Here is a 27,324-nt window from a genome sequence, read left to right on the forward strand (position 1 = left end):
CGACAGGAGTCCTTGGTATGGGGCTGGGAGAAGAGAAAGGGTAAAGAGTTTTGAACAACAATGCAATTCCTCGCCATGTTGGTTGAGCAAACCTTTTGATGTACTCAACTCCTTTTTGTCCTCCTCCTGCTCATCTCTAAAAACATTTTGTTTTCCAGGTAGAGAATAACCATGGTGACCACTGAGTCCATGCATGGCCTATCTTTAGTTTCTGCTTGATTCTGCATTTTATGTGTCTAAGATATGTTATGAAAGAGGCAGGTTCATGATCTGGGGATCAGGAAATGGGACCTTTGGAGACATGGCAAGCCTAGTTAAGAGAACCGAGAGGAACCAGAAGTGAAAGAAGGACTTCAAAATCTAGGTCCAGTCCCTACAGAGTCGAAGGAACTTGAGTGGTAGGGGTCCTGTAGGAAGAGGGTGAAGGTAATGGAAGAGACGGTCTCCTGCAAAGCACCTGGGGCAGCATCTACACTAACATGGCTGTGCGAAGCAGGATGCTCGCATCATTTGTAGGTCAAGAGAAGAATGAAAATATTTGTTCCTGTGCACAAGTTACTAAGACTTTCGTGCACAGTAGCAAGACATCTGGAGAGGTTGACCCCTGAGTCTTCAACACTGCTCCTGAACCCCACGGGTCAGTCCACCAACCCTGCCTTGCTGGTCTGGAACTTTGTCCTTAACTGGAACCTGACCTTGCATCTCTCTCTTTTCCGAATCGCTGCATTGTAGCATGTGCATGTGCTCGCTTCAGAACCTTTTACCTGTCCACGCGTGGGAAAGAACTCCAGTAATGAGAGACATTGCCTCTGTGCTGTTGTGTGCACTCAGTCTTAGGGACTCGGCTCATTTCAAAGCTTGTTTAATTCAACATTCTTCCCCTGACTTCTATCTGTGACACTGTTTCCTGTACTCGTAATACTGTCAAATAACATTTCTTTTTTTAAAATATGACATTATTAATCCCATCTTGGGATTGCCCAACTTCCTAAGTACAGGTGTGTGTGTGTGTGTGTGTGTGTGTGTGTGTGTAAGAGAGAGAGACACACAGAGAGACAGACACACAGAGACAGAAACAGAGAAGAGAGAAACAGAGGGAGGGGGAGGGAGTTAGCTCTCCAGCCAGCCTTGAGAGTTGTTCCTCAGTTGCTATTGTCTCTCATTGGCCTGGAAATCATTACATGGGCTGGCCAACCAGAAATCCACTTCTCTGCCCTGCCCATTGCTGGGATAGCAAGCATGAGCCACCATATCTGACTTCTCTAACCTGGGTCCTAGAGTTCAGACTAGGCAAGAACTTTATGATTCTGCCATCTACCAGCCGGAAATGAGTTTCTCAAAGTAAAGATGTTAAACATTTATGTCTCTGTGCTGTAAATGCATGCTAAGCCACCACCAAAGAATCATATGGAGTCGTTCCTCCACCCCCTCCCCACCCCACCCCTCTCCCAAGCTTCCTACAATCACAGACCCCACTGTCCTCACAGTGTTGCTACCCAGAGTGCCAGAGACAGGGGCTTACACAGTGGGGCGTGGGGAGGCTTTGGAGACTCCCTTCTTTCACACAGAGAACGCGTTTAATAGTCATTCATTGCCTTCCCTGGTGCTTTCCTTCTTCCCACACCGTGTGCCGCACGCACCTGCTTGTTTTCCCGTGTGCCTGCAGAGGGGGACCCTTCTCACTCCCAGCTTTTGCTGATTATGACTAAAGCTTGCTATAAGCATTCACATACAAGAGTTTGTGTGGAGGTAAGTTTTCAGATCTGTTGGGTAAATACCCAGGAGCACAATTTCTGGATCATATGGTAAGATTCTGTTTAGCTTTCGAAGAGACTGCCAAACTGTTTTTCAGAGTGGCTGTGCTATTTTGCATTCGCACCAGGAGCCAGAGAGTTTACACTGTTTTGCATCCTTGCTGGCAATCACTGTTTCCCCCAATATTCCACTAGGCACGCAGTTGTACTTCGTGGTTTTAATTTGCCTCTCCCTGGTGACAGTGACACTCAGCCTCCTTTTAGGTACTTAACTCCTGCGCCTGTCTTCCACAGTGAAGGAGCTGTTGGATCTATTTCTCATTACTTAGTAGTGTCTCTGCGTTCTTGCTGAATTTTACTTGCCATTTATATGTATTGGATATGAGATCCTTTACTGGAAATGTGTATATAAATTTTTCCCAATCTGCAACTTCTTCCAATCACTTAATTTTCACAAAGCAGGAGGTTTTGTTGGAGGCTAATGTGACATATTCTTTGGTACATCTTTTTGTTGGCATCCTATAAGAAACTCACAACCAAACCAAATGTCACCAGGAGCTTTCTCCTGTTTCCTTTCAGAAATTTAACAGATTTTCATTTGCCTTTCTCCTCCTCCTCTTCTTCTTCTCCCTTTCTCTTTCTTCCCCTTCTCCTCTTCCCCTTCTTCCTCCTCCCTTTCCTCCTTCCTCCTCTTCAATATAGAGATGTAACTTTTCCAGACTCTCCTTTATCTAAGTCAATATCTTTGGTACATTTGTAAAAATGAACCAAAGATCACACAAATGAAACACTGGTCCACACATATGTGATGGATTTCTGAGCTGGATGATCCATCTCGTGGACTTGTGCATCTATCTTTCACACCACAGTGTGTTTGTTGCTCACCTATTTAAGATGGTTAGTTTTAAACCCCAACTTGATACAATGTAGAATCTCCTCTGTCTCTGTGTCTCTGTCTGTCTCTCTTCTGTGTGTGTGTGTGTGTTGCACATGAGAGCCTTGCCAGAAAAGTGCATTAGATACCCTTGAGCTGGAGTTACATGTACTTGTGAGCTTCCAGACTACATATTTGGAACTGAGCTCCGGTCCTTTGGAAAAGCTGTATATGTTTGTAACCACTTAGTCACCACTCTAGGCCCTGTCTCCCTATTTTTTAATTTAAGTGATTTCATACTTGATTCTTTTCTCTTCTCTTCTCTTCTCTTCTCTTCTCTTCTCTTCTCTTCTCTTCTCTTCTCTTCTCTTCTCTTCTCTTCTCTTCTCTTCTCTTCTCTTCTCTTCTCTTCCCTTCTCTTCTCTTTTCTTTTCTTTTCTTTTCTTTTCTTTTCTGTAACTCACCACTTCAGAAGCCTGCCCCTGTGGCTGCATGGAGATTTGATTTCATTGATGTGCACCAAGAGTCACCCAGGAGACTGGTTAGACCTTCTAGACAATGTCTAGGCATGGGGGCGGGGGAGGAGAAGGACAGAAGTCCACAGAATACTGTTGTCTAAACTACCAGTTTATCAGCAGAGGCGAAAACCAATTCCTTAGGTCTGTGGGGTTCATAGAGGGAGTGAAGAAAGAATTTGTGAAACATGAGGACACAAACTCAAATCACCATTGGTAACCAGTGGAGTACCAGCTTTGAGGTGGCAGGGGGCATCTGATTTCTTGTCTGTTCTGTGTTTGTTACACAAATAGACCCATCATGGCTGACGTCAACACCACCAACCCTATGTTGCTGACCGCAGAGTTGGCATGTGATGCATGCCACGCGGAAGAAGCTGTCATAATCCATGCACAGCACACCTGGCTTCGCATTGGCACCACTGAGAGTTCATATAAAGCTTTGGGAGACTGGAACCCAGCAGTAGGATTTTGGACATTGGCGGCACGTGCCCTCTTAATTAATCCTTCTGCTCTGAACGTTTGGTGATCCATAGAAAGCTATGGCAATTTCAGTAGACAAAGAAAACAGTACGAGTATGCCTGGGACACAACAGAGAGCTCTTAATGACGCAGGAAGGACCTGAATCCCACCACGTTCACTCTGGATCCACACTCACACAAGTCTAGTTTTCTCGTGGTTGTGACCCTCTCCTAGACCTAAAGAACGCATGCTATTAAACATTGCCATGCGAAGCTCACCCCTCCCTGGGAGGTGTCATTGTCATGTTTTCCTCATTAAGTGATCCCTTGCCCTTCCAGGTTGAGTGAATGCAGATGTGTTTCCTCTGCTTTGTGGAGGGGAGTGATCCTAAAGAATGAAGACGGTCTCCCCGCCTTGATTTCCACCTCCGAGGTCATTAATGTGATTTATTATGAAGCTCCAGGAAATTAGTTGCTGAATATTTCAATACAGAGAGGAAATAATGTAATCTCATTGTTAACCACAGGACCACTGTATCTTATTGGAGTAACCTGTAGCCATAGTAACAAGATAAGGACATATTCCTTAAATGCTTAACTATGATTCTGAACTTCATGTGCATTCAAGAATGGTCGATTCTTGTTATTTATAATTGAATTAATTTTCTGATACATTTGGGGTCCACTCTTCAGTAGAGGTTTTCAATTACCTTAATTTCGAGTGATGAGAGTAATAAGATTTTCTTTGGGCTATTATTGTAAAAAAAAAAAAGGATTAGAACTTTATCGTGTAAAAACGAGGCTTAAAGGGACACTTAAAATGAGTAAATATTTTTAAATGATCCAAATAGTGTCTGTGAGGGTAAATACTACGAGTATGGGGGCAAATCTATTTTTGAGCTTTCATGAGTGACCTTCACACCTGCCCAACATGTTAACTGCTGGCGTCAAGCTGCCTCCTAAAAACTCATCCTTCCTCCCATAGATAAGCCCTTATATTGCCCCTCATTGCAGAAGCTCTTTATGCAGTGGACGTCAGGCCAAACAGAGGTGCACATCTGTTCAAGGCGCAGAGAATAGATGCCTTCGGAGTACATAGTCTTGGCTGGGACAACACTGTCATATCGCCTACCCAAGGCTCAGGGAGCATCACAGAAGTGGGGATGGAAAGATTTAAGAGGCAGAGGTTGGAGGACTGGTATGAAATGTTGTCTTCTAGACATGGCATAGCTGTGGTACCTATGGACTCACTGCAGCGACGGACGGTTGCCTGCACCAATTCAATAGCCCACTGAATACTCCAGCACAGACTGGGGAGAGCTCACAGACTCCGGCTGAGGTTGAGGCGGTACTGATGTGTGATGTCTGCTGAAGAGGGATTATGAATTCTCTTCAGCCACGTGGCTCCTGTTGTCCCCATGGCTGACCCAAATCCACACACCCAAGGGTAGCAAAAGTTAGACCCAGTATGCTACTAAAAAGATGAAAACAGGAAAAAGAAGAGGAGGAGGAAGGGAAGGAGGAGGGGAGGAGGAGAAGCATTACAGCAGAGGGTACTGGAGATCTGGGAGGAGCTGAAGCAGAGAGTGGGGCCTGGCTGTCAGCTCCCATTTCCAGTGGCATCCTGCAGGAGTCATGGTGAGGGCTCGGGCTGTGTTCACGGTGAGTGACAGGTGGATTGAGAGGAGGGAGGGAGAGGACATAGTCCAAGAGTCAGAGGTTCAGGATAATATTTTCTGTCTGTGATCCTTCTCCTCGAGAAACAAAGCAAAACACTTACAAATGAGTAAGGCAGAGGCAAAGCAGGACTGCGTGCTTGTTTGCATTACTGAGCTGTGTTGACATGGCCCTTGGTGACCAGTGAACAATTAAACCAGTACAAAAATAATGACTGTATTGTTCCCCATAATGATGACAACAATACCGTGGCATGCCAGGAATACTTGAGCATGGCAACTTTGCACAGAAGCCCCTGGCTTAATTCTCACACCCTCTCTGATAAGGACTTTTTTTTTTTTTCGTTTTCATTAGCCCAGTGGAGGCATAACTGTTCGCCTTCAAACAATAAATATCAAAGCCGATGCTGCAACTGTACAAGTCCCGTGATGGGTGGATGACAGGGGAGTTGGCATTGCCCCTGTTCTGGGTCTGCTGGGGAACAGGGAAGCATTGCCGCTCATGGCACCCTGACAAATAGCTCATCACTGTAATTAAAGCGGGGCTGGCTGCCTCAGCTCCCTTCATGTGGACAAATAAATTGGAGAAGCAGCATATGGATGGGGACTGATGACTGGAAGTAGGTCCCATGCTTCGATCACAGAGGGCAGGAAGCAAGACTGCCACCGTGCGTCTGCTGCTTCCGTCCACATTTGCAGCGCAGGCTCCAGCCTGTGTGGAACCACATCCTCCAATGTTTCTGAGGTGGTATGAGGGCCCAGGCCTGCAAGGGTTACCCAGGTGATGCAGGGACAGCAGCCTTGGGAACGACCAACTGTGATGAGGAAGAGCTGTGTCTATTAACAGTTTACAAACCCAGGAACCCTCTGCTCACAGCCCAGAAAATGAACTCATTCTGGCAACTGGAATTATAAACCATTTCCCCCACCCCAACCCAGGGAAATTTAGCCCTGAGCATGTTTAAGATAACAAACAAATAGCTAATCTCAATGGGTCTCTTTTTGCATGACCTGGACATGGCATAAACAATATCTTCAGGAGTTTGTGTATTTATTCCGTCAGAAGGCTCATAGTATCTCTTACATTCTAGGTCCTAAGTTTGGTTCCCAAACTAAATACTCCTCACCTGGAGCATGGAAAGTGACAGATGGAGAGTCAGAGGGTTGCTGAATTTTTAAAAACATTGTGTTAGGACCCTGTTTGGCCCAAGCTCTGTGCAGTGAATATCCCATCTGAATACAGCAGCATTTCAGGTGAGTTTGTGCCCCTTAGAGACACTGGCTCTTTGGAAGAATGCCACTGTGGGACAAAGGAGGTCTTAAAAGCCCAGACAGATAAGCCCATGCCATCTCCTCATAGGAAAAACCTTCAGAGTCACTTTTTCCATGTGTAGCCAATGTGGCCCTGCTAGGAGGAGGAGGAAGGCAGAGAAGAGCACCTTGACCGAGCACTGGCAGGCGACAGGCAAAATCGGCCAGGGGATGTTGTCTTGCCCGTTTTTCCAGCTGGAAGATGGGTGGGACAAGCCTTGTATATAATGAGGAGTGTGACCTCGGAGGTTGCAAGAGCCCAAGAATGAAGCCTCTTGCCACTGGCATGCTAGAAAAATGGTTATAGGAACAGTGGTTTCAGCCCGTCACGTGGAGATGAGTGTGGGCGAGACAGTCCCCAGCTGCAGCAAGTTAAAGCAGGAAATTCTAAGGACTGGTTTTTCATATTAGAGGCAGGTGGAGGGGCGAGGAGGGTGGCTGTCAGCTGACAAAGCCTGAAGACGAAGAAGGAGATGGGAAAGTATCAAAAGAACACAAGGACACGAAGTACGTGAGGAAGGCAGTCCACTGTCTCTGAACACACTCCGCATGCCTGGCAATCCCATCCTGAGAGTTGGCACAGCAAAGTAAGGGCCACCTTTCCGTTAGTAAACAACATCTCGGTTTTCTTTAAGACAAGGGCCTAGAAAGATAAAAAATACTGACAGACACCCAAGCAGCTTGTTCTTGCTAAAACATTTTTTACTTTGGTTACCTGGAATATTGACCTATGAAAAACACCTCTTTCCACAGAAGCTAAATACAGAAAGTCCACCCCACAGCACACGCCACGCTTTACATAACATGTTGTGTAATGTAAAGTTATATAAATGACAGACACATGCAGTCTCACGCATTACAGCTAATTTTCTGACACTTTTTAAAAATAGGTACTTTTAAAGTAAAATCTACCATTTCCTTTATTTAATATCAAGAAATATCACGAAGGAAAATACTCTTATTAATTCACAAACAAATAGATCTCTTCTGCATGTAACAGAAAGGTTGATGTAGTCTCTGTCCCCTCAGGCAGAGGTAAAGAAAGGTAAGTGTGTATAAGACACGTGTCTTTAACTTTTACCATATTACTTAGAGACTACTGGAATTAAACTTTGACCATCAATCCATCCATCCATCCACCCATTTACCCATCCATCCAGTCACCCCCATCTACCTATCCATCCATCCACCCATCCAACCATCCACCTACCCACCCATCCATCCATCTACCTATCCATGTATCTATCTGCCTATCTAAAAATATATATTTATCAAGAGAGCCTTGTCTGCCACGTATATCGAGGCTAAGGACAATGTGGCTGACTGCTGACTTTGAGTTCGCTGCATAGCAGGGGAGAAAGCCACCAGTCAATCAAACAACAGCTTCTTCTTGACCAGTGGGATTGCTGCTCTGAAGCGGAAAAGGCATAAGTGCACATGAGGAAGGCCCTGCCCTACTGTGGGGAGTCAAGGAACCCTTCCACAAGGGGAGATGTTCTGGCTGAGACCTACATGGTACTCAATCAGCTCGATAGATGAATGCCCAGAGAAAGGGACCACTTGAGCAATGTGGAAATGGCTTCCACAAGCAGCTTCTTTGACTTGTAGAAGCTGATTTCCCCTAACAAAGTAGTCAGTTGTACAGGTGAGAGGCACACAGCCATAGAGCGAGCTCTTTTCCACTCAACACAGCTGGTCCTACATGAGTGCTCTGACTCTAGGAGGGTACTTGGAGTCTTCATGTAGACCCCTAAGATTGTTCCTCCCTCTCAGAACACTGCAAAAAGCAACGCAAACAAGGATGAGGGGGTAGTATTGATCTTGGTGAGGTAGTCCCAGAGACTATGAGCTCTCTGAGGTAAACTGTGTTGGATCATACTGATCTTGACCTGTGCTGCAGGAAGCCATTCCCAGCTCCACAGAGGCCCAGAAAAGCAAGTGTAAGCAGAATGGGATGTGAACAAGCCTAGAAAACGATTGCTTATCTTGTTGAAACAGTAGCCATCATTAAAAACTCTTAAGACATGGGCGTGGTTAAAAAACAACGACAACCCACACACCCGAAGAATGCAATCAAGAGAGGAGCAGGGGATTCCCCAGAGACTCAGTGCTCTGTTGTGGCCTCCCATTGAGGATGGAGTAGGAATTGTGTCTTCCACATCTAGAACTCAGCAGACCAACTCTGCTAATCACATACCACATGACACACTCTCCTTTATCTGTAGGGAATGCATTGCTGGGTATTCTTGATATCATGAATCTTACGTCCTTTCATTTTCAGAAGGTGGAAAGGAGATAAAGAATCAAAAATTTTGATGTATTCTCCAGGTGTTTGTTTTTTAAACCATGCCTGTATCTTAGGAGTTTTTCATGAAGGCTACTTAGTAATGTTTCTCTGAGGTAATGGAAGGTGGGACAGCAGGGGCCCAGAGGAAAAGGGAAGGCTGTGACTAGATCTTTCCACTGCCAATCAGCAGGAAGATGTGGTACGCTTGAATACACCAGCTGTCTCCACAGGCGTAACTGTTTAACCATGGATGAGTCTTAAATTGTTATCTGTAATTATTATCGTGATCCCAAGAAAGAGAAGAATAGGGGTATGAAGAAGTTATCTCTCACCACAGCAGAGAGTTGAGAAACAGGTGTTCTTAAGGTGTGGTATGTATTTAAAATGTCACTATTAAGGAAAATCAAAAAAAGTTTGTTTGAAATTTCTTTGACTTGATATCAAGGGTCCTAAATGTTTCATTCCTTGGTTTATAAAATAACATTAAGTTAAATGAAAGTCTGGTGAGGACAAGATGATGTCCTTAGCTCAGGTGAGTAAACGGAGACTGACTTATGAGTTTGTCCTCAGGATAAAAGTAAAAGGAAGTAGACGATGTAAGAGCTTGCTTCCTAGGAAGGCATTGTCCCCACAGGCTGGCCATAGAAAGACAGCAGGAAGGCAGCTCTCCACATCTTGATGGTACCGATGCCAGCTCTGTCAGGCTCTGAAGACATAAGACAGGCTTCTATCTGGCTTATGTGGACAGCTATTGTCCCTGGATATAATTTCATTTAGAAAATAAATATTCTACGGGTCCAACTAACAGTGCACTGTGGAGTCAGAACAATGAATTTAAATTTCAGTGTCCATACAACCACTCTGAAATTGTTTTTGTGGCAGGATCTACTAAAGCTGACCTAACACTTTCACAGTAAGGTCCATCCCTGGCAGAAATGTGTAGATATGCTCAAGCAAAGGCACGCTCAAGACATTTTATGGCAGCACAATTTGTAATTACTACAGACTGGGAATGAGCCAAGCCCTCCTCAGAAGAAAGGGCAGTTGGGAGACTCAGAAAATGGAACCCCGTGTATCTGATTCTACAGGGGTATCTGACAGTCTCGACTGATTTCAGGAGCACACTGCTGAGCCACAAAGGCTAGACAAAACCAGTGTTCTAAGATTCTGTTTCTGTCTTGCACGAAACAAGGAAGCTAGCTGGTAGTCTTAGATGTCAGGATTGGTTACAGCTGGAAGATGTGATGAACGGGACATCAGAAGGCATTTGGGGGCATGGTCACTTCCTACATCATGACCTACGTAATAATTGTGTTGAATTCTATCTCTCTACAAAACCCCACTACACTGTATTCTTCTGATCTGGGACATCTGTATCTAGGTTGTATCTTAATAACTAATTTTTAAAAGCTGAACTTTGCCATTCTGATACGTTCTTAAACTCTATCATCACTCAGCGTTCTCATGTGCTAAAGCGATTGGGAAGACCTTGACATGATGGCTGGGGAATTAGCAACAGGGTCCACATAAAATGACTCCCTGCTTTTCTTGCAGAGGATAATCCTCAGCCCTGGTAAGGGAACATAGGAAATGAATGTCTGTGCTCCATATGCATGCCTAGTGCCCTTAGAGTTCAAAAGAGACTATCAGATTCCATGGAATACATGTGAGGATAGAGGGGCCCTGGGCAAAACTGAAAGACTTTCAGTGTTCTGTTATAGTCTCAGGAATGGATAGGAAGTTACTATTCAAGGAGCCCACATCTTTTTACTATTATCAGGGTTGAGGCTACACTGCCCTAATGGGAACTGCACATCAAGATGAGAACAAGTGGGTCCCAGACCTAGAGATGGAGAAGTGGTGGTCAACTGGGAAGCAGAGCTGTGTGGACATGAGCAAGAACCTCAGCAGAACAGGAGTGCAGCACCCTTGGGGTTTTCAGGTTTGCTGAGATCTTGGCTGCATGCAAACTCAAGGTTCCTATGAGACGAATAGTGACATACACACAGATGTGCACAAATAATACATACATATATATTGCTACTTTTTGTTCATAAGATATAGGCCCACAAATACATCCCTATTTGTATATGCCAATATTTAATATGCTTTAGACTTATTTATTTTATATGTATGACTATTTGGTATTTGTTGGAAATCTGGTGCTCGGCCAGCCTGCTTTTTAGTGATGTAGGAACGCCAGCTTATGTCATCACCCACCACCACCATGTGCAGCACGTTTCCTATGAGTCACGTGTTGCCACAAATTTTGTAGCAACACATATGCTCTTTAAAAGGTCCCTCTCGACATCACGGCTCTCTCTTATTCATTCACTGTCTTGTTCATTCTCTCTGTCTCATGGTCTCTCTGTCTGTCTTTAGCTCTCTCTCATGTCCCCGCTCTGAGGTGGCCTTTTCCTCTCTCCCCTCCCCAAATAAGCCTCTTGTACTGTATCTGTAGTATGGTGTGACTTTGAGGTATTCCTTGGCTTCTGCCCTCCAAAGTACCTTTCTCCACTTTATTCTGACAGCATGCATGAATGTCTGTGCTCCATATGCATGCCTAGTGCCCTCAGAGTTCAAAAGAGACTATGAGATTCCATGGAACTGGAGTCACAGATTGTAGTGAGCCACCACGTGGGTGATAGAAAGCAAACCCAGGTCATCTGGAAGAGCAGCCAGTGCTTAACTACTGAACCACCTCTCCATTCCCTCATGTCAAAATTTGTAAGTGGCCATAGTGACAATGTGATTTGCAGTGGGAAACGCTAAAGGGGAAGCATTAAATGTCCCTCAGCAGAGGCTGCAAGAGGTCTGCAGTCATTTGCTGGCTGTTATAAGCTCCTTTGCCATTCTGGTGCACCAAGTGTCACCCTTTCCCATTTGGCATTTACTAGATTACCAAGGGAGAAAATGTACCCATACATTCTCCAGTAGACACGCCATTAAGATGTACCAGAACTCCACAATGACTTTGGAGAAAATCACTCTAAGGCAGGAAGGATGATTCTGAGACACTGGGACCAAAACCAGTGAGTACCTGAAGTTCACTGGGAATCTGTGTCACCAGGATACAGTCCCCCAATGCTTGGGCTATGAACTAGATATGCCAGCAGCACCAGGATCTGTTGCAATGTCCCTCTGGGGCCCCAGGCCAGATCTGTAGAATGTAATCATCCAAGATAGGGCCCATGGCCCTCCCCTGAAGCTGCCCAGATTTATACATGCTCTAAAAGCTGAGAAGCGAAGCCTACAATGTCAGTACTAGCTGCCTTGAGTGTACATATTATTTAAAAATATACGTACTTCAATCGGGTAACTGTGATGAACATGCATTACTAACAAGGGGGAAAACACTTAAAAAAGTAAAGCCAGACTTGTTCCAGGTCATGTTGGGAGTGCTTTCCACATGCAAATAACAAAATAAAAGCAGCACTTACGAGAAATTTCAAGTTGTCAAATAAATGAACTAAAATTTGAACAACACAGGGCATGTGAATTGTGCAGACTAATGCCTAGCCAAGCACCGGCATTCAAAAGAGAAATTACTAAGAAGTAATGTACTTAGAGAGAATTTAAGGCTAGAAGGCCAACATTGAACACAGCTGTTCTGGATTTCTGAATTGGCAGAAAAAAATACTTCAAATTTTCTGTGAGGAAGAGCTGAAGAAAAGCTCAAGGCACAGACTGTGTTGGGGCTTGTGCGTGAACCTGATGAGACACAGGGTAGGGATGTGGGGAACTCAAGTGATCCCCTACGCTTTCTGTTGGCACCCCATAATCCATTAAATGAACATGAACTCAGCCAACATGAGCCTCCGTCTCTCAATAATACACAAGACACAGGTGGCTGTGCCTCACCTGGGGGAGAAGGGAGCCACTAAAGACTCCACAGAGACCCTTGGGGGCCATAGGTAATGTAGATGCCTTGGTTTCATTCTACCTACTCACAGCCAAATACCGGGTCTTTCAGAACACCTCTGGAGGCAACTCTTCGGAATCCTACAGAGCTACGATGTTCCCAGCCTAGACAAAACCTTGTCCTTCCTCCCTCCCCACCACCTGCTTATTCATCCATGGCATCTGGCGTCTTCTCTCCAGCCCCCCTCCCTTTCAAGGAGCCCACCTGATCAACGTCCCAACCTCCCTCTTCATCTCCTTGGCTTTCTGCTTGCATCCATTAGGTGTCACGCCAGGCAACCAACCATAGCAGGCTTTCTAATGTGCCGCCCTGATCATATAGCATGCCAATCTGATCATATGGGCTCATAATTTACCCTCAATGACCTATAGAATAAATTCCAGACTCTGACATCACTTTTATAGCTCTGGCTTCTAGCCCTTGATTATTTCTGTAATGCTTTTACTGACAAGTTTTTTTCCCCCCTCACTTCACAGCCTTATCAAGTAAGCCTCAGCTCTCTAGATGAAAAATCTTATCTGTTGCCAAGGCAGACCACATGCTTCCCGCCACCTTGAGAACTCTGCACCATCCTAGCTTCCCCTCGTCTGCTACAACTTATAAGCTCAAGAGCCTTCTCTCTTGAGTTACTTCCTTTGCCAGCTGGACCCCTCAAGCTCCCTTACTCCCTCTCAGGTACTTGTCTGACTGTGGACAAGATCTGTCTGTCATCTGGAATGAGGGCTGTTTGGGGCAGAATTGTGATAGGTCATGATTGTGTTGCCTTGCGCACAGCAGTCACTTCATGCGTATTTCTGGCTGGGTGATTAGGACATTGAAGTCTTCAGCCTAAGGAGAATGCTTGGACGCTCATGAGGTATAACCTGAGGCTTTCACCTAAGCTGCCTCACACAAGAAACACCAGAGTCCTCAGTGAGGCCTCTGTTGATGGGAACATGGAGACTTGCAATGGAAGGGCTTTGAGTTTCTCCCATTAGTGCCCATAGAAGTGGCCTAAATCTGGGTACCCAGCGGCATTGTTCCCAGTCACCCCACCTCATGTCTTTCTCCTCTAGCTGCTCTTTGAAAGCCAGAACCGGGAAACAAAAGGACTCTTTGCAAAGCTCCCCCCCATCTTCCCAAGAACTTCCACATGCCTGTTTCTGTCTCTGTCGAGCTATCACTATGCTCCTCAAAGATGGGGTCAGAGAAGGGCAGCTGATCTCTTCTGTGCCCCAGGCCCCACTTCCTCACAGCTCCCAGCCCCTGAGTCAGCTATGGCCTTGTGGTTCCCTTTGATAGAACAGTGCTGTCTGCAGAGACACCAAAAAAACAAGGCAATGGCATTCATTGTCAGGCACAGAGAGCTGCACTGAGTTTCTCAATGCATGGTGTATTTGTTAAGCTTAAGACATGACCTCTGGCCTTGGCTCAGTGTGCCAATATGTACAGCGAATACATGCTTGTGAGGTTACCATCATTTCTCCTCACCTCACTGAGAATTTAACTCTTCTTCCAGGGACACCAAGACAACCGCCACAGCAAGTATCAGCCCACCATGGAGCTGAGTTTAAGCTCTGCTTCTGTTCCTCCCTGGCTGTGTGAGCATGCTGGGGTGCCATAGACTCCAGGGCAGAACCTATTCTTGTCATTTTGCCCTCTGTCCATACGGCCAAGCGGACCTCTAAATACTGATGTTTATTCCCACATCCATGAGCTGCTCTCAGCTCAGGTCAGGGAAGCTTCTTTTGCAATGGACAGTAGCCAAAACAAAGACATAGCCAGTCAAGGTGCTGAGAATGAGTGACTTCGAGTGCTCCGCCCTAAATGAGCCAGCTCTATCAACATCCCCACTGGAAAGGAAATAGGAGCTGGAGAATGGGCAGGGGCAGGCATGTGGATCAGTGCTGCCTTGTAGGCATGGCATGGCCGTTACATTCATGAACAGCAGCCATGCTTCTTAGCACACACCCTCCATAAGATGAAGCCAACTGAACTGCCAGCATAGATGGCGAGATTCTCAGGAGGCCCCACCTTCTAACTGAGGCGCTGCCGGCAGTTGATGGCTGCTGGGGGAGGGAGGGTCATTCTTCTTTCATGGCATGCCCATTGGTGGGTTGGCCACAGAGGGCCCCATACCTATGCACATACGAGTGACATTAATGAGACTTAGCCTGCTATTAAAACTCAAAAGAAGAGGACATGAACTTGGGAAGGAGATGTGTTACAGGGTTAAGGGGGAGTCAGAGCAGTGAGATGAAAGGTAGAAAGGGCCATTTTAAATTGCATGCACACATAAAATAATTTTTTAAAAACGGTGCATACTCGTGTGTGAGAGCACACACACACACACACACACACACACACACACACACACGCACAGTGGGCTCTGGGTTTCTTTTCCTTAGTTCAGCACTGGCTGGTGGATAGGTGGTAGGGTCAGGGTAGGGTCAGGCACTTCCCTGAGCTGGAGGCTCCACTCAAGCTCCGTTTCTCTGGAGCCACTGTTCCTTTAGCGCCTTCTCCACAATGGAACCAATTTCAACTCCTCCATGACAGTCAGTAGTTAAGACATTCAGGCATGGTTTAAGTGAATGATCACTATAGTTTAGGTTAATGAGGCCGATACGAGATTATTTACCCAAGAAAGTAGAAGCTCGTCCTGGTCAAGGCTTCCTCTTGCTGAGAGCAGTTTCCCCGGATGCCGCTAGCCAAGGCCCAGCCTTCGAGCTGTGGAATCTTTGAGTAAGAAATTTGTAGATAACTCCTACAAATCTGGCCACCTAAACTCAGGAGATAGGATGGCGCAGGAATTGGCACATGAAGGGAGAACCGAGTGGGAGGGCAGATTTCTCCCCCTGCACACCATACCATGGGCTGGTCGGGAATGCTGGACTCCGCTTCTCGTCTTTGCCTCACCCCTTGCTTGTATCCACATTATTCAAGGAAGCTAGTTCCTTAACCATTCCGCATTATTCCGGAATCCTCCAAGCGCCCCACATTGCACGTGGGGGACACAGAGCGTTTGGTTTGTACAAGAGTTCATTCCACAAATAGATCTCATCTATGGTGTGCTTCAGAGGCTCTGTTTCTTTAATGATACAATGAGACGATAATGCTGATTTCTTAGTCAAGTATTGTGAGTTGAGTGAGAAATCACGTCAGCGTACTATGCACACATCTCCCAATGGGAGGCTCAACACACTCATTTCAGCAAGAGTGGGTGGCTGATGGGCAGAGAAGAATCCTGGGTCTGGGTCTTTGCAGTGCTACTGAGTTATCTTGGGTAAGTTACTTAGTCTCTTTCTATTGTAGCTTCCTCCTCTGAGAAATGGGTACAATGTTGTTGACAGCGTTACTGTGGGAACTAAAGAGAAAGCTGGGTTTGGCTTCACTTCTGATCCTTATTAGTTATTGCAGATTGTAGTCAAATAAGAAAATTGCTTGGTACCTCGAAGTCTAGGGTGATAACTCAAGTTTTAATGTACACAAATGACTAAATACAAATGTAGTGTGAGGCCAAATGTACATAAGAGCGAAGCCTGGGGGATGTTTCAAATTGAGACCTGGATGGGTGAGACTCAGGGTTAAAATACCTTTTCTCCCTCAGGCTTAGGTGCCTTTATTGGCTGGGTGTATATCATGTAGGTCATTTCTGCATTTATATGTATTTGGCAGGGAATCAAAATAACTCAATTATGTTTTATCATTAATTAAGCTTTGCAGAAGGAGGGCAACACATGTTAATGGTGGGTATAGCTTTTATTAGACTTCAAAAATAAATCAGAATTGACTCTGTAGAGTTGTGAAAGTTTTGAGTATGAAATAAAAATATCCTAAGTATGAACAATCAGAATTCTCTCACCCCTCTCTCATATACCACACACACACACACACACACACACACACACACACACACAAACACACACACACCACAGAGAGCCCATCAAAAAATAAAATCTATTGTAATCTGCTGCTAAGGGTACTGATATGACCCAACATAATGGCTGACTGCCAATCAATTTAGCTAGTGGCCTCATTGCCACTGTAGAAAACTAAAATTTGTTGAAAACATCCAGACTGATCATATAATGGTCTGTTAATTCCATTCTAACAACAAGCCAGGCTCTGACCACTTTAATTAATGAGCACCTACTGAATGCTCACCTACTCAGCTGCAGCCATGGCAAATTAAAGGCAAAGTGTATCCAGAGGCCTACGGCGGGTTAGGTGGTCTGCCTGGCCACCACCTCTGTATGTAGCACCTTAGTAGGACTCCAGGTAAAGAACAGAAGGACTTATACAGCTACTCAAAGTGTGCTGAATGTCATCACAGAGAACACACCAAGCACAAGAGAGACCAAGTGAAGAGTGCGTAAGAGTAATAGGCCGGAAATGAGCTACAGAGCAGCTCTACTCCACCACGAGGGCCACAGGAAGAAGAAGATGTTAATACGGAAGCCACATTTCAGACAAGTACAAGGAAGTACATAACACATATATTAATGAGACCCACCAATCCAAAATATTTTCTTACAATGTGATTAAATATAAAGATTATTAAGGTTATTCTTCATACTTTGTGCAAATGCATGCATGTATGCACATACGTATGGTGTGTGTGTATGTGTCCATACATTGACATATGTCATTTTAAAGTTTGGAATTTTATTTTGTTATAAAATGTTCCCTGGTGCTTGGGAGGTGAGATGGTTTAGGGGTTGACAATTATTGCTGCTCTTACACAGGACCGAAGTTCATTTTCTAGTACCCACACTGGCTGGTTCACAACTGTTTGTAATGCCAGTTCCAGGGGATTTCATACACCTTCTTTTGGTCTCTGCCAGCATCTGTACTCATCTAAACAACCCCCCACACAGACAAACACAAATACATACAATTAAAATTAAATTACTTTCCAAAAATTCCATTTCCTCAGTTGCGCTAGCTGTGTCTCTAGTGATGGCTAGCTACCTGTGGTTTGCAGCTACCATCTTGGATAATCAAGGCATAAAACATTTATTAATGTAGTCCTAGCGGACTGGAAAACCCTAAACATAGAAAAAGGAAGTGAGGGTGGAGGGAATGTGTCTATGCAGAAGGAAGAATTCAAAGACATGCAAATAGGAAAGAAATAGGTATAAGATGAATGAAGACATAATCCCTGATGTTCATTTCAAGGAGACTATTTGAGTAATGAGCCTCTGGGCATCTTAAAGTCCCTAATTTCTAATTCCTTACTGTTCTCTAGTTGGTGGCACATTTGAGCCATTGAATAAAACTACTCATTGTCTAAAAAGGGGGAATTAGGCAGGCAGGCAGAAAGATAGAAGGCAGGTAGGTAGGTAGATAGACAGACAGACAGACAGACAGACAGACAGACAGATAGATAAGATAGGATAGATAGAAAGAAAATAGATATACAGATGGTGGGTGAATAGAGGGTTGGTAAATGAATGAGTAGATGGATGAATAGACTGATGAATAGATGTATGACAGATACACGATAGATGAATGGATAGAGTAATAAAGAGATGATGGATAAATCATGGATGACTAGATAAATAGATGGATAGATCGATGGATAGATACATGATGGACAGACAGATGAAAAGATAGACAGTTGTGAACTTCTGGGAAGAGGGCTTGCTGTGCGGGATAAAGTGTGAGAAACAAGAGCTTCAAAGGGTGGAGAACTGACATGGGTTACATGCAATGAATCAGACAACAGGACTGAACAAGCCATTTCAGGAGCAGAGTGAAGAGCATAGGGCCGGGGATTTCACTTGTGGTCCAGTGCCTGAGGAGACAGCTTAGCACTCAAAGTTCTCAAAGGAAGGACTAGAAACTGCTAAGTGGAGCAAGACAAGCTCAATCCCATGTCAACAGACTCCTACCTCTATACATGTGCACTAGGCGGCCACATAAAGCGGGCAGTGAGTTTCTGGATGTGGGGACATCTCTGGTAAACCATACATCTGGACTTCTGTGGGATGCTGTGGAAAATTCCACTCATGTATGACTCACACTCATGACATAACCAAAGCAGAGTTCTGTCTGAGCAGTTTCCATGCTTTGGTCTAATGATCTATGTTGATCCCCTGTTTGAAGAACACACGGCTCAGTGACATATTTCTTCCGTCCTGGGTTAAAGATGTCCTTCCCAATGTCCATTCTACTAATTTATGGGGGCGTAAAAAAGGATTTTCAGTAAAATGTACTTCCATTGGCTTTGATGGAAGGGGTCCGTGATGAAAGTAGAATCCCTAATAAGCATTTCATAAATGACTTGTCTTTCAAACTCAATATAAAACAGAATAAAATACATCTTGCAAAGACCTCCATGCTACTGTGCAGATTTAAAGTCCCCTGCTCTCAATCAATTGGGCCTAAGAACTCAAAAACCTCTAAAGATGCAATAAAATATTTATCAGCAGAGTTTGGTGAAAATTGAGAAATTATTTATGGTGCAAATTCTGAGAGAGTCATGCTTTGGAGGGGGAGGGGAGTCAGCATATGTTGAGAACACCACGTGTTTCCCTGGGGTACACACACAACCCCAGTTCCTTCCTTCTGTGGAGAATTCAATGGCAAAGGAGGTGGGGGTTGGAAGAAGTATTCCTAGGACTATTGGGTGGTTTCCAATTTCTTCAGAGATGAGAGGTTTTCTCCGTTAGATTTCACATGGAAGAGCCAGAAACAAGGAGGAAAACTCATTTCTCCAGTGGTCTGGTGCATTTATAATTGTCTTCCCAAAGAACGTTGGTTTGTCCTTTCCATGTGCTCCCTAAAAGCTGGCTCAACAAGCAAGTAAAATGGAGGGTCATGGCTACCCAGTCTATACCCTGGATGGGAAAGGGTACTCTGGACCACCCATGATTGGCAACTCACTATCTCATATTTGTCGGGTGGATTAGTTACACACCAGCCAAGACTGTCTACAGCCTCGGAAATACCTATGTAACCTTTCTGTGGGTAGACAGTTCTATATGGCATAGGATCAAATGAGGACACCCTCCACCTGGGGCCCGTTAACCTCAGCACCTTTCTTTTGGTGTTTTTATACTTTGGAAGAACTAAAAGTTTTTCAGGAGACTATGGTGCATGTTCTAATTTTCAGAGGGAAGATCTAAGCTGTGTTCTCCCCAGCCATCACCATCACTGGTTTTCAGTACTACCGCTACAGTCCATTAACTAGGTTATAATAGTAGCAACCTTAGCATGGTCACCTAGAAAGTCCCAGTTCACGCTGATTTTCCTGATGTAAGTATAAGCAAAGCCTTTCCTCACTCAAAACTGTCCAGGTTGGGACAATCCACGACACTGTCATATTATAGTTTTCTTTAGTTTCATGCAATCATCCCTCAGTCTCTTTCTAAGCAAGTTTCCCAAGTGTCTTCCCTGTCAATCAGAAGGCAGCTAGAGTCAGCCTGGGCTGCGAGTGAATGAGTGAGTGAATAAGCATGAAGTTACCCAGAAACATTTTTCATTGCCTCTTACTTTAACTGCATCAAAGGCAATTTCATTTTCCAGTTGAGGACTCCTCTTGGCAAGCTATATGCGCCCATGTAGAGATTCTCAACCTAGGTCCTCTATAAAGCAGCAGCTTTCCCAATCGTAATGGGATACCAACATCACAGTGCCCGAGTCTTCCATACTGCCAGTTGTTTCTTGCAAAGTAACTGTCTTGTGAACACTCTGCCTTTGCTTTGTATCACCCGAACAAAGTTATTTTCGTGATTGTGGCTGCTGGTTTTCAATGCACTCATCCATTCATTCATTCATCTCATGCTTTCTTTTATGTCTTTTATCTTAGCTTCATCAGTTCTACCTGTGTCTGTCAGGCTTTTCTATGCAGAGGGAGGGGAAACTACAAGTGTCTTCAGTGACTGATAGGTATGGGACCAAGGAGGTAGATCTCTGGCCCCCACATGTCACTGCCCTCCAAATCTCTCTAGATCAGTGTACCTCTTACTGTAGTATTGCATACCGGACTCTAGTTTAGGGTGTTATTCGAAAAAGAGATTCAGTGGTGTGGTGGTCTGACTGGGAAGGTTTGGATGGTGCAGTATTGCTGGAGAAAGCATGTCCCCAGGGTTGGGTTCCAGCCACTTCTTCACTCTTTCAGCTTCCTGCTTGTGTTTGAAGATGTGAACTCTCAGCTTCCTGTTCCTCAGCATGCTCTCTTGCGTGCTGCCCAGGCTTGCCTGCAATGCCAAGCTCTTATCATCCTGGAACTATAAGCCAAATAAACTCTTTCTTCTATAAGTTGCATCTGGTCAGAGTGTTCTATCACAGCAACAGCAAAATAACCAAGGGAAGTGACTATTAAGAAAGATTCTTGTCTCATTCAGGATACCTCAAGAGCTTACTTAGCCTGAGTCAAGACTTCCACTGTGGCCACTTCATTCTGAAGGTAGCGAGGCTGTTTCTAGGGAATTATCTGTACTCTGTGTGTGTGGTTAAGTCCCAAGCCCATAGAGGAAAACCAGAGGTGGTGGGAAACACAGTCTCAGGCGCATCCCACAGCACGAGGGAGGGCAAGGAGCCATGTGTTCTCAGAAGTTCTTGTCTCACACTCTGCTCATGTGTGGATACAAAGCCTTCTAGCTTTGGAGGAGACCCTTTGGCCAGCAAGATCCCCCAGAACAACTACACGTATGGTGTTCACTGTAAAGGGGAGTGCCAGAGAAAACTCGAGATGCTGAAGGAGTTTGTGCCATCACCAACCTGTTAGAAATACCCTGTTTCCCAGGTGTTCCTGGTCTGTCCTCAGCTCAGCTTCTGAGTTAACTTGTTGGTGCTCTCAGCCTTAGAGGCTCAATGCTCTTGACCTCTATGAATAAGTGCTCTTTGCCTCTCAGGAGGAAGAGTCCCTGAAATTCAATCAGCCAGCATATATTGAACATCAGCTGTGTTTGTAAGACCCTGTGGGAGGACCTGGGGACATAATGGCAATGGAAACAGGCAGGATCCTTGATCTTATAGGATAAGAGAAGCACAGAAACTACTAGCACCTCTCCATGGTTTCTCTGGTGCTACGTTAAGCCCTTCCACTTACTTCATTGAGTTCTCATGACAAGAATTCTACAGGGATAATCTTCTAACACTCCAGGTAGGGGAATGGGACTCAGAGATGAGGTAATCATTAAAGTCAGGCAGTGAGTGAGCAGCTGAGACCAGCTTCATGTCACCTTGGCTCTTATCTAACCTGGGATGGGATGCTCTTTCTTTCTTTCATGGGAATGGTGATGATTGATGTTGGTTGTCAACCTGACACATCTGAGAAGAGGGATCCTCAACTAAAGAATTACCTCCATCACATTCACTTGTGGCTACGTTGTGGGGAATTTTCTTAACTGCTCATCAATGCAGGAGGGCTCAGGATACTGCAGGCGGGGTCAACCCTAAGCAGGTGGGATTGGGCTGTACATGAAAAAAACAAGGTAGCTGAGCGGGCCAGAGGCAGGAAGACAGTAAGTAGCGTTCCTGTGTGGTTTCTGCTTCAAACATGTGTCCCGGCTTCCCCCAATGATGCGCTGTGACATGGAAATGTGAGCCAAATGAGCCCCTTCCTCCTCAAGTTGCTTTTACTTAGAGTGTTTTCATCACAGCAACAGAAATCAACCTAGAATAGATACTCTCTTTAAAACAGCATCATAATGAAGTGTTTGGTTTTGACATGCACTGAAGGATAAGAGGCATGGGCGAGCACATCAATGGATATCTGACACGTAATAAGGGAATTTTACTAAAACGTGAGTGCTGGGATGTAGCTGAAAAGCGTACAAGTGCCTGCTGTACAATTCGAAAGGCTGGTTTCTGGTCTCCACCTAAGAGTTCTAGTTCACTGGCTTAAGGATGGGATTCAAAAACACACACTTCTACAAGGTGTTAGAGGAGCTGATTTTGTCGTTCATACTGTCTCTAGGCAGGAAGTGGTGTGTGCCAGGAGTCCTCACCCTGACTGTACAACAGACTTCCCTGGGGTCTCTTAAATAATACCTAGGCACGTCTTTTTTCTTTTACACAATAGCTATGTGTATCAGCCTAGAGAGTGGAGCCCTGGCACCCGTGTTAAGTGTCTCTGGGGACTGTGATGCATGGCTATAGTTAAAAGTGCTAGCTTCCCTTTGGGGTACCTAGAAATCCTGGAACTACTTAGATAGGGCTTGTGTGAGAGCGCTCCAGTGTTTCATGTGCTGGGATGCACATCTCATTACAAGGCATGAAGAATGTAGAGAGTATTTGGCTATGGTGCCTGAGAAGGTGTCCTTGGTATGTGATCAAAATTAGACAAGGTCCCTAGGATAGAACCCCCATAATAGAATGCTGGTGGCAGTTTAGAAGAGGGAGATGTTGGGGCGACTACACAGTTAGCAGTCAGTAACGTCCTTGCTTTGTGAGCATGAAGACACAAATTTCATCCACAGAACCCATCACACACACACACACACACACACACACACACACACACACGTATGTATATACACACAGCATGGTGGGACACTCTTGTGATACCAGTACTGCGGAGGCAGAGACAGGCAGATCCCTGGGGCTCACTGGCCAGCCAGCCTCACCTACTTGATGAGTTTTAGACTTACGAGAGATGCTGTCTCAAAAACACACAGTAGATGACAACCCTAGGTTCTTCTCTGGACTCCACCTATACGCATGTTCTCCACACGCATGTACAAAGGTGCAGCCACACACATGAGAATATGAATGCACAGATATGCACAAAAATAAGGAGGCAGTAAAACTAGACAGGTATGTGCATGTGTGCTGCCTATCTCTTACCCATGATTTCTCACGCTTCTTCAGGACTCTGCCAACAAAGTCAGCCCTAGATGTCAACTCTGGATTCTCCGCCTCTAGAGCCATGAGTTAAGCAAACCTCTTCTCTTTATAAAGCAGCCACACTCTGCTACTCCCTTATAGCAATGAAAGAAGACTTACAGTAGTCTCAAAATCTATTGAAGAGATGGAGATTAACCCCTTGACTGTGCGATTGTAATGTAGGTATGACAGTGGTCAGGGCTGTCCAGGGTTACAGGGCTTATCAAAGCTTACCTCTGTCCAGTCCAAGCTGCTCTGTTTTCTATGAGCCATAGAAATTATTTGCTAAAATAGATCCATGTTTGGCGCAATGGCAGCTTAAAATAATAAGTGTATTGATCGCCAGAATAATTTGTTGTTACTGCTTTTAATTTCCAGTAGAAATAGAACTCCAATGGTCTAAGCCACTGTTGTTCATACATCCTTCCTCCTTAGTGGATCTGTCTGCTCCCACTCCTGTCTTTCATTTGGTTTACATGGATTATTTCCTACAATGAAGCCAGGGTGACACACCACCCCGGGAGAGATTCCAGGGGTCAATTATTGCAGGCTGTGACCAAATCCCAACTCCTCAAAGTGCCTCTAAGACAGGCCACCTCCAAGATCTTCCAGGCCCCTTTGGCCATGCTCTCTCTGGCTCACTGTGCTGCACTTTTCTAGGGATGCTCCTCAGGAGTGCTCCGTCCCTCCTCACCTCGGGCCTCTGAACACATAGCTCTCTACCAAGACACCACGGACCTGCTCTTCCCATGCATGTCCTTATCCTTCCAGTCTCCCCTCAGATAGCACAAACCTTAGCTCGGGTCAGCCAGCTTTGTGACAATCTCTTCCCACCAACCCTTTGGGTTGTACTCTTTGTTTTTCTCTCTCAAGTCACAGTGTTTTTGTTTTGTGCAGCCATTGTCATACTCTGTAATTTTCACGTTATTTAGTTGCATAAATTTCCATTTCCCCATAAGTTGGTGTCTTTGCTAGTTATGGCTGTATTTACCGGATTGGATTGTGGCATAAAACAGGCATTCCATTTTTACCTGATGGGTAAGTTATTAAAACATTAGCTCCTGGCATTGAGATCACTCATTCACATAAACAGCCATGTTCAAGCTTCAGGTTCAACAAGAAATAGAAACAGGCTTAAATTTGAATCTCTATGTAGACATCCCCTTTGGGCCAAGAGACACCGATATGTGTCCCGAAAATCTACTCGAGGCCCCTGTTTTGAATGAGATGCCTGTACTAGGTCCAATAGGGCAGAGAGAGGCAGAACGGAGTAATTTATGACCAGGAACACATATCAGAGTGATTTCAAATGGGTCAGATTTCTGAAAAACAGGACATTCACAGCAACCAATTATGAAGGGCTCAGGCCAGTGGGTCAAGGATGTCCCTCTGCTCTGTTCCTTAAGGTAAATTACTTTGAAACAACATATGCATTTCCATCCTTGCTCCTCCCCACCCAGGTAAAACCAGCCCTTTCTGCTGTTCTTCAGAGGACCCTTTTAGTTCATACACAGAAAGTGGTCTGAGTCCTGAGTCACCACAAAAAAACACCTAGTCAGATCATTAAACTCAATTTGCTGATTTTTCTCCCTGTTTTGATACAACATGCCATCAGTACTGTGGTCCATTTAACAGTGGCTATTTTCTCTAGGGGACTTTATTGCTCAGACTCAAGCAACACTGCCCCTGGATCTACTTAGTGTGGTTGACTTCCTGTGCTCTGGTTTTGTCTCTGGGAAGCTGACCCAACAGTGAGCTTGGACTGACACATTTGAAAAACAGGACCTCAATAAAATCAAACATCAACAACACGGCTGTCAGCCCATCACCTGGACATCAGCTATAAAGACAGAGCAGCCCGTTAACCAACATCTTATGACATCTTATATATCACTTCAAAAACTATTTTCTACTATGTAGATCCCACAATTGTGATATATGGCTTCCACTTTCCCACAATGTCAGCTTCCTCTTCCTTCTTCTTTCTTCTTCCTCCCCCTCCTCCTCCCCATTCTCTTCCTCATCCTCTTCTTTTAAAAATGATTGCTGAAGTTTTTATCTTGACCTCTTATCATGCAGTAATGGAGGCCAGTTCTAGCTGATCACAACTGTCACAGCCAGCTTGCCTTATGCATGCTCATCCCTTCATAGAAACACTCTGTGGCATCTGTCCTTTGTCCAACTTACCTTGCCAACATCTCTGGGGAATGGTTGTCTCTGGTTCTCTGGAATCAAGATGGGAGACACCACAATGGACCTCTTTTGTCTTGGGACAGGAGAGGTCCTTGCAAATTTGAAAATATCCTAAAAGAGAAAACAAGATGAACTGAGTAAGATCTCCCACAGATGGGGAAGTATCAGTCTGCCCTGGGTTCTTATGCTTTGTTGTGAAGGGCACAACTGTCTGCACACTGTCAATTTGCTTCTATCACATCTCTTTAGAATGACCAAGTGCATGGTTAGGCTCACACGAAAGTTGATGTCACTATTCACAATGGCGATAGAAGTCAGTTAATTATAACTTTTGTACCATCTACTTAAAGTGCCACATTGGATCAATATATGCTTCAGGCTGTTTAGAGTGGTCTTAATCTGCAAAATAGGTAGAAGTTACCTGGTCAGCAACCAAAGAAACTTTCCAAATATAAGCATGGCTCCCTTCATGGGCCCCTAGAGGAGTAGGGATGAATGGCAGTGAGGGATAGGGCTGTACACACTTTCAGGCCTCATGGAGGCACAGGCAATGATTTCTCAAGGGACACATGCCATGATCAGGAAATCCTCTGGGATGCATTCCCCAAGGAAGTGTCCCTACCTCGCTCACTGCATGCACACTGTCAGGAGTTCTATATCTAAAAATTATTGTAATTAATTCTTTGAGAATTCCATACAATGCATTTTGATCCTATTTACCCCAACTCCTCCCCCTCAACTCTTCCCGGATTCTCCTTTAACTCCTTAACCCCCAACTTCACGTCTTCTTTTTTTGAATCAATAACCCACTGACTCCCATTTGAGGGGTTATACCTTTTTAATTAAAGAACTGTGTTCAACAAAGAAAATTGTATCATTATTTTCCATCAAGCGCTAATGTCACATTATATAAAAATAGGAAAACATAAAAATAAACATTCTGGAAACCCACAACCTTGTTAAACCCAAGCTATTACTTACAGAAAGGTAGGAAAGGGGAAAGGGAAGAGGGGAGGTGGAAGAGGGTGAGTAAAATCTTTATCTAATTAGAGGGCTGGGGAAAAAAGAATTGAAAACAGATTATCACTTTTAATATGCAAATAAATCTCATCAAATACCACATGCTAATTAAAATTATTTTCTGTGTTATCAGAAGCAAGCACCTCATACTTTATGCCATAGTTCCCATTAAAATAATATGCTAAATAATAATTTCATGGCATCACTAGCCCTTGGTCCATAAGTGTGTGTGTGTATGTGTGCATGTGAGTGACACACACACACACAGAGAATATGCTTGTGTTCACCTGCATTTTGTGGTTTTAAGAGAAAACATAGATAGGAAAAGTCAAACAAGAGACAAAACCAGTTAAAGCTTTTGAAAACCTCCACAAACATTCACACTCTTGATTTTTCTTGGAATATAGACTAAACAGTCTTGTAGAGAGCCACTGGGCAATATTTGTTCATCAAGAGCCTTGCAAATATCCACAGCTCTTCTTTCTGTAATTC

The 27,324-nt window shown here is 44.6% G+C and overlaps 1 protein-coding gene across 1 annotated transcript in view; it reads right to left on the reverse strand.

Annotated features, from left to right (window-relative positions):
* The window catches only part of Cdh13 (cadherin 13), a 969,722-nt gene that overhangs the window by 487,779 nt on the left and 454,619 nt on the right, over positions 1-27,324 (reverse strand). Inside the window, exon 4 of the mRNA XM_060391900.1 lies at positions 25,807-25,923. Within this exon, the coding sequence (XP_060247883.1) occupies positions 25,807-25,923 (117 nt within the window). The remainder of the gene's footprint in view (positions 1-25,806; positions 25,924-27,324) is intronic.

This window comes from Meriones unguiculatus, chromosome 10 (assembly GCF_030254825.1).
Source record: "Meriones unguiculatus strain TT.TT164.6M chromosome 10, Bangor_MerUng_6.1, whole genome shotgun sequence".
Classification (NCBI taxonomy): domain Eukaryota; kingdom Metazoa; phylum Chordata; class Mammalia; order Rodentia; family Muridae; genus Meriones; species Meriones unguiculatus.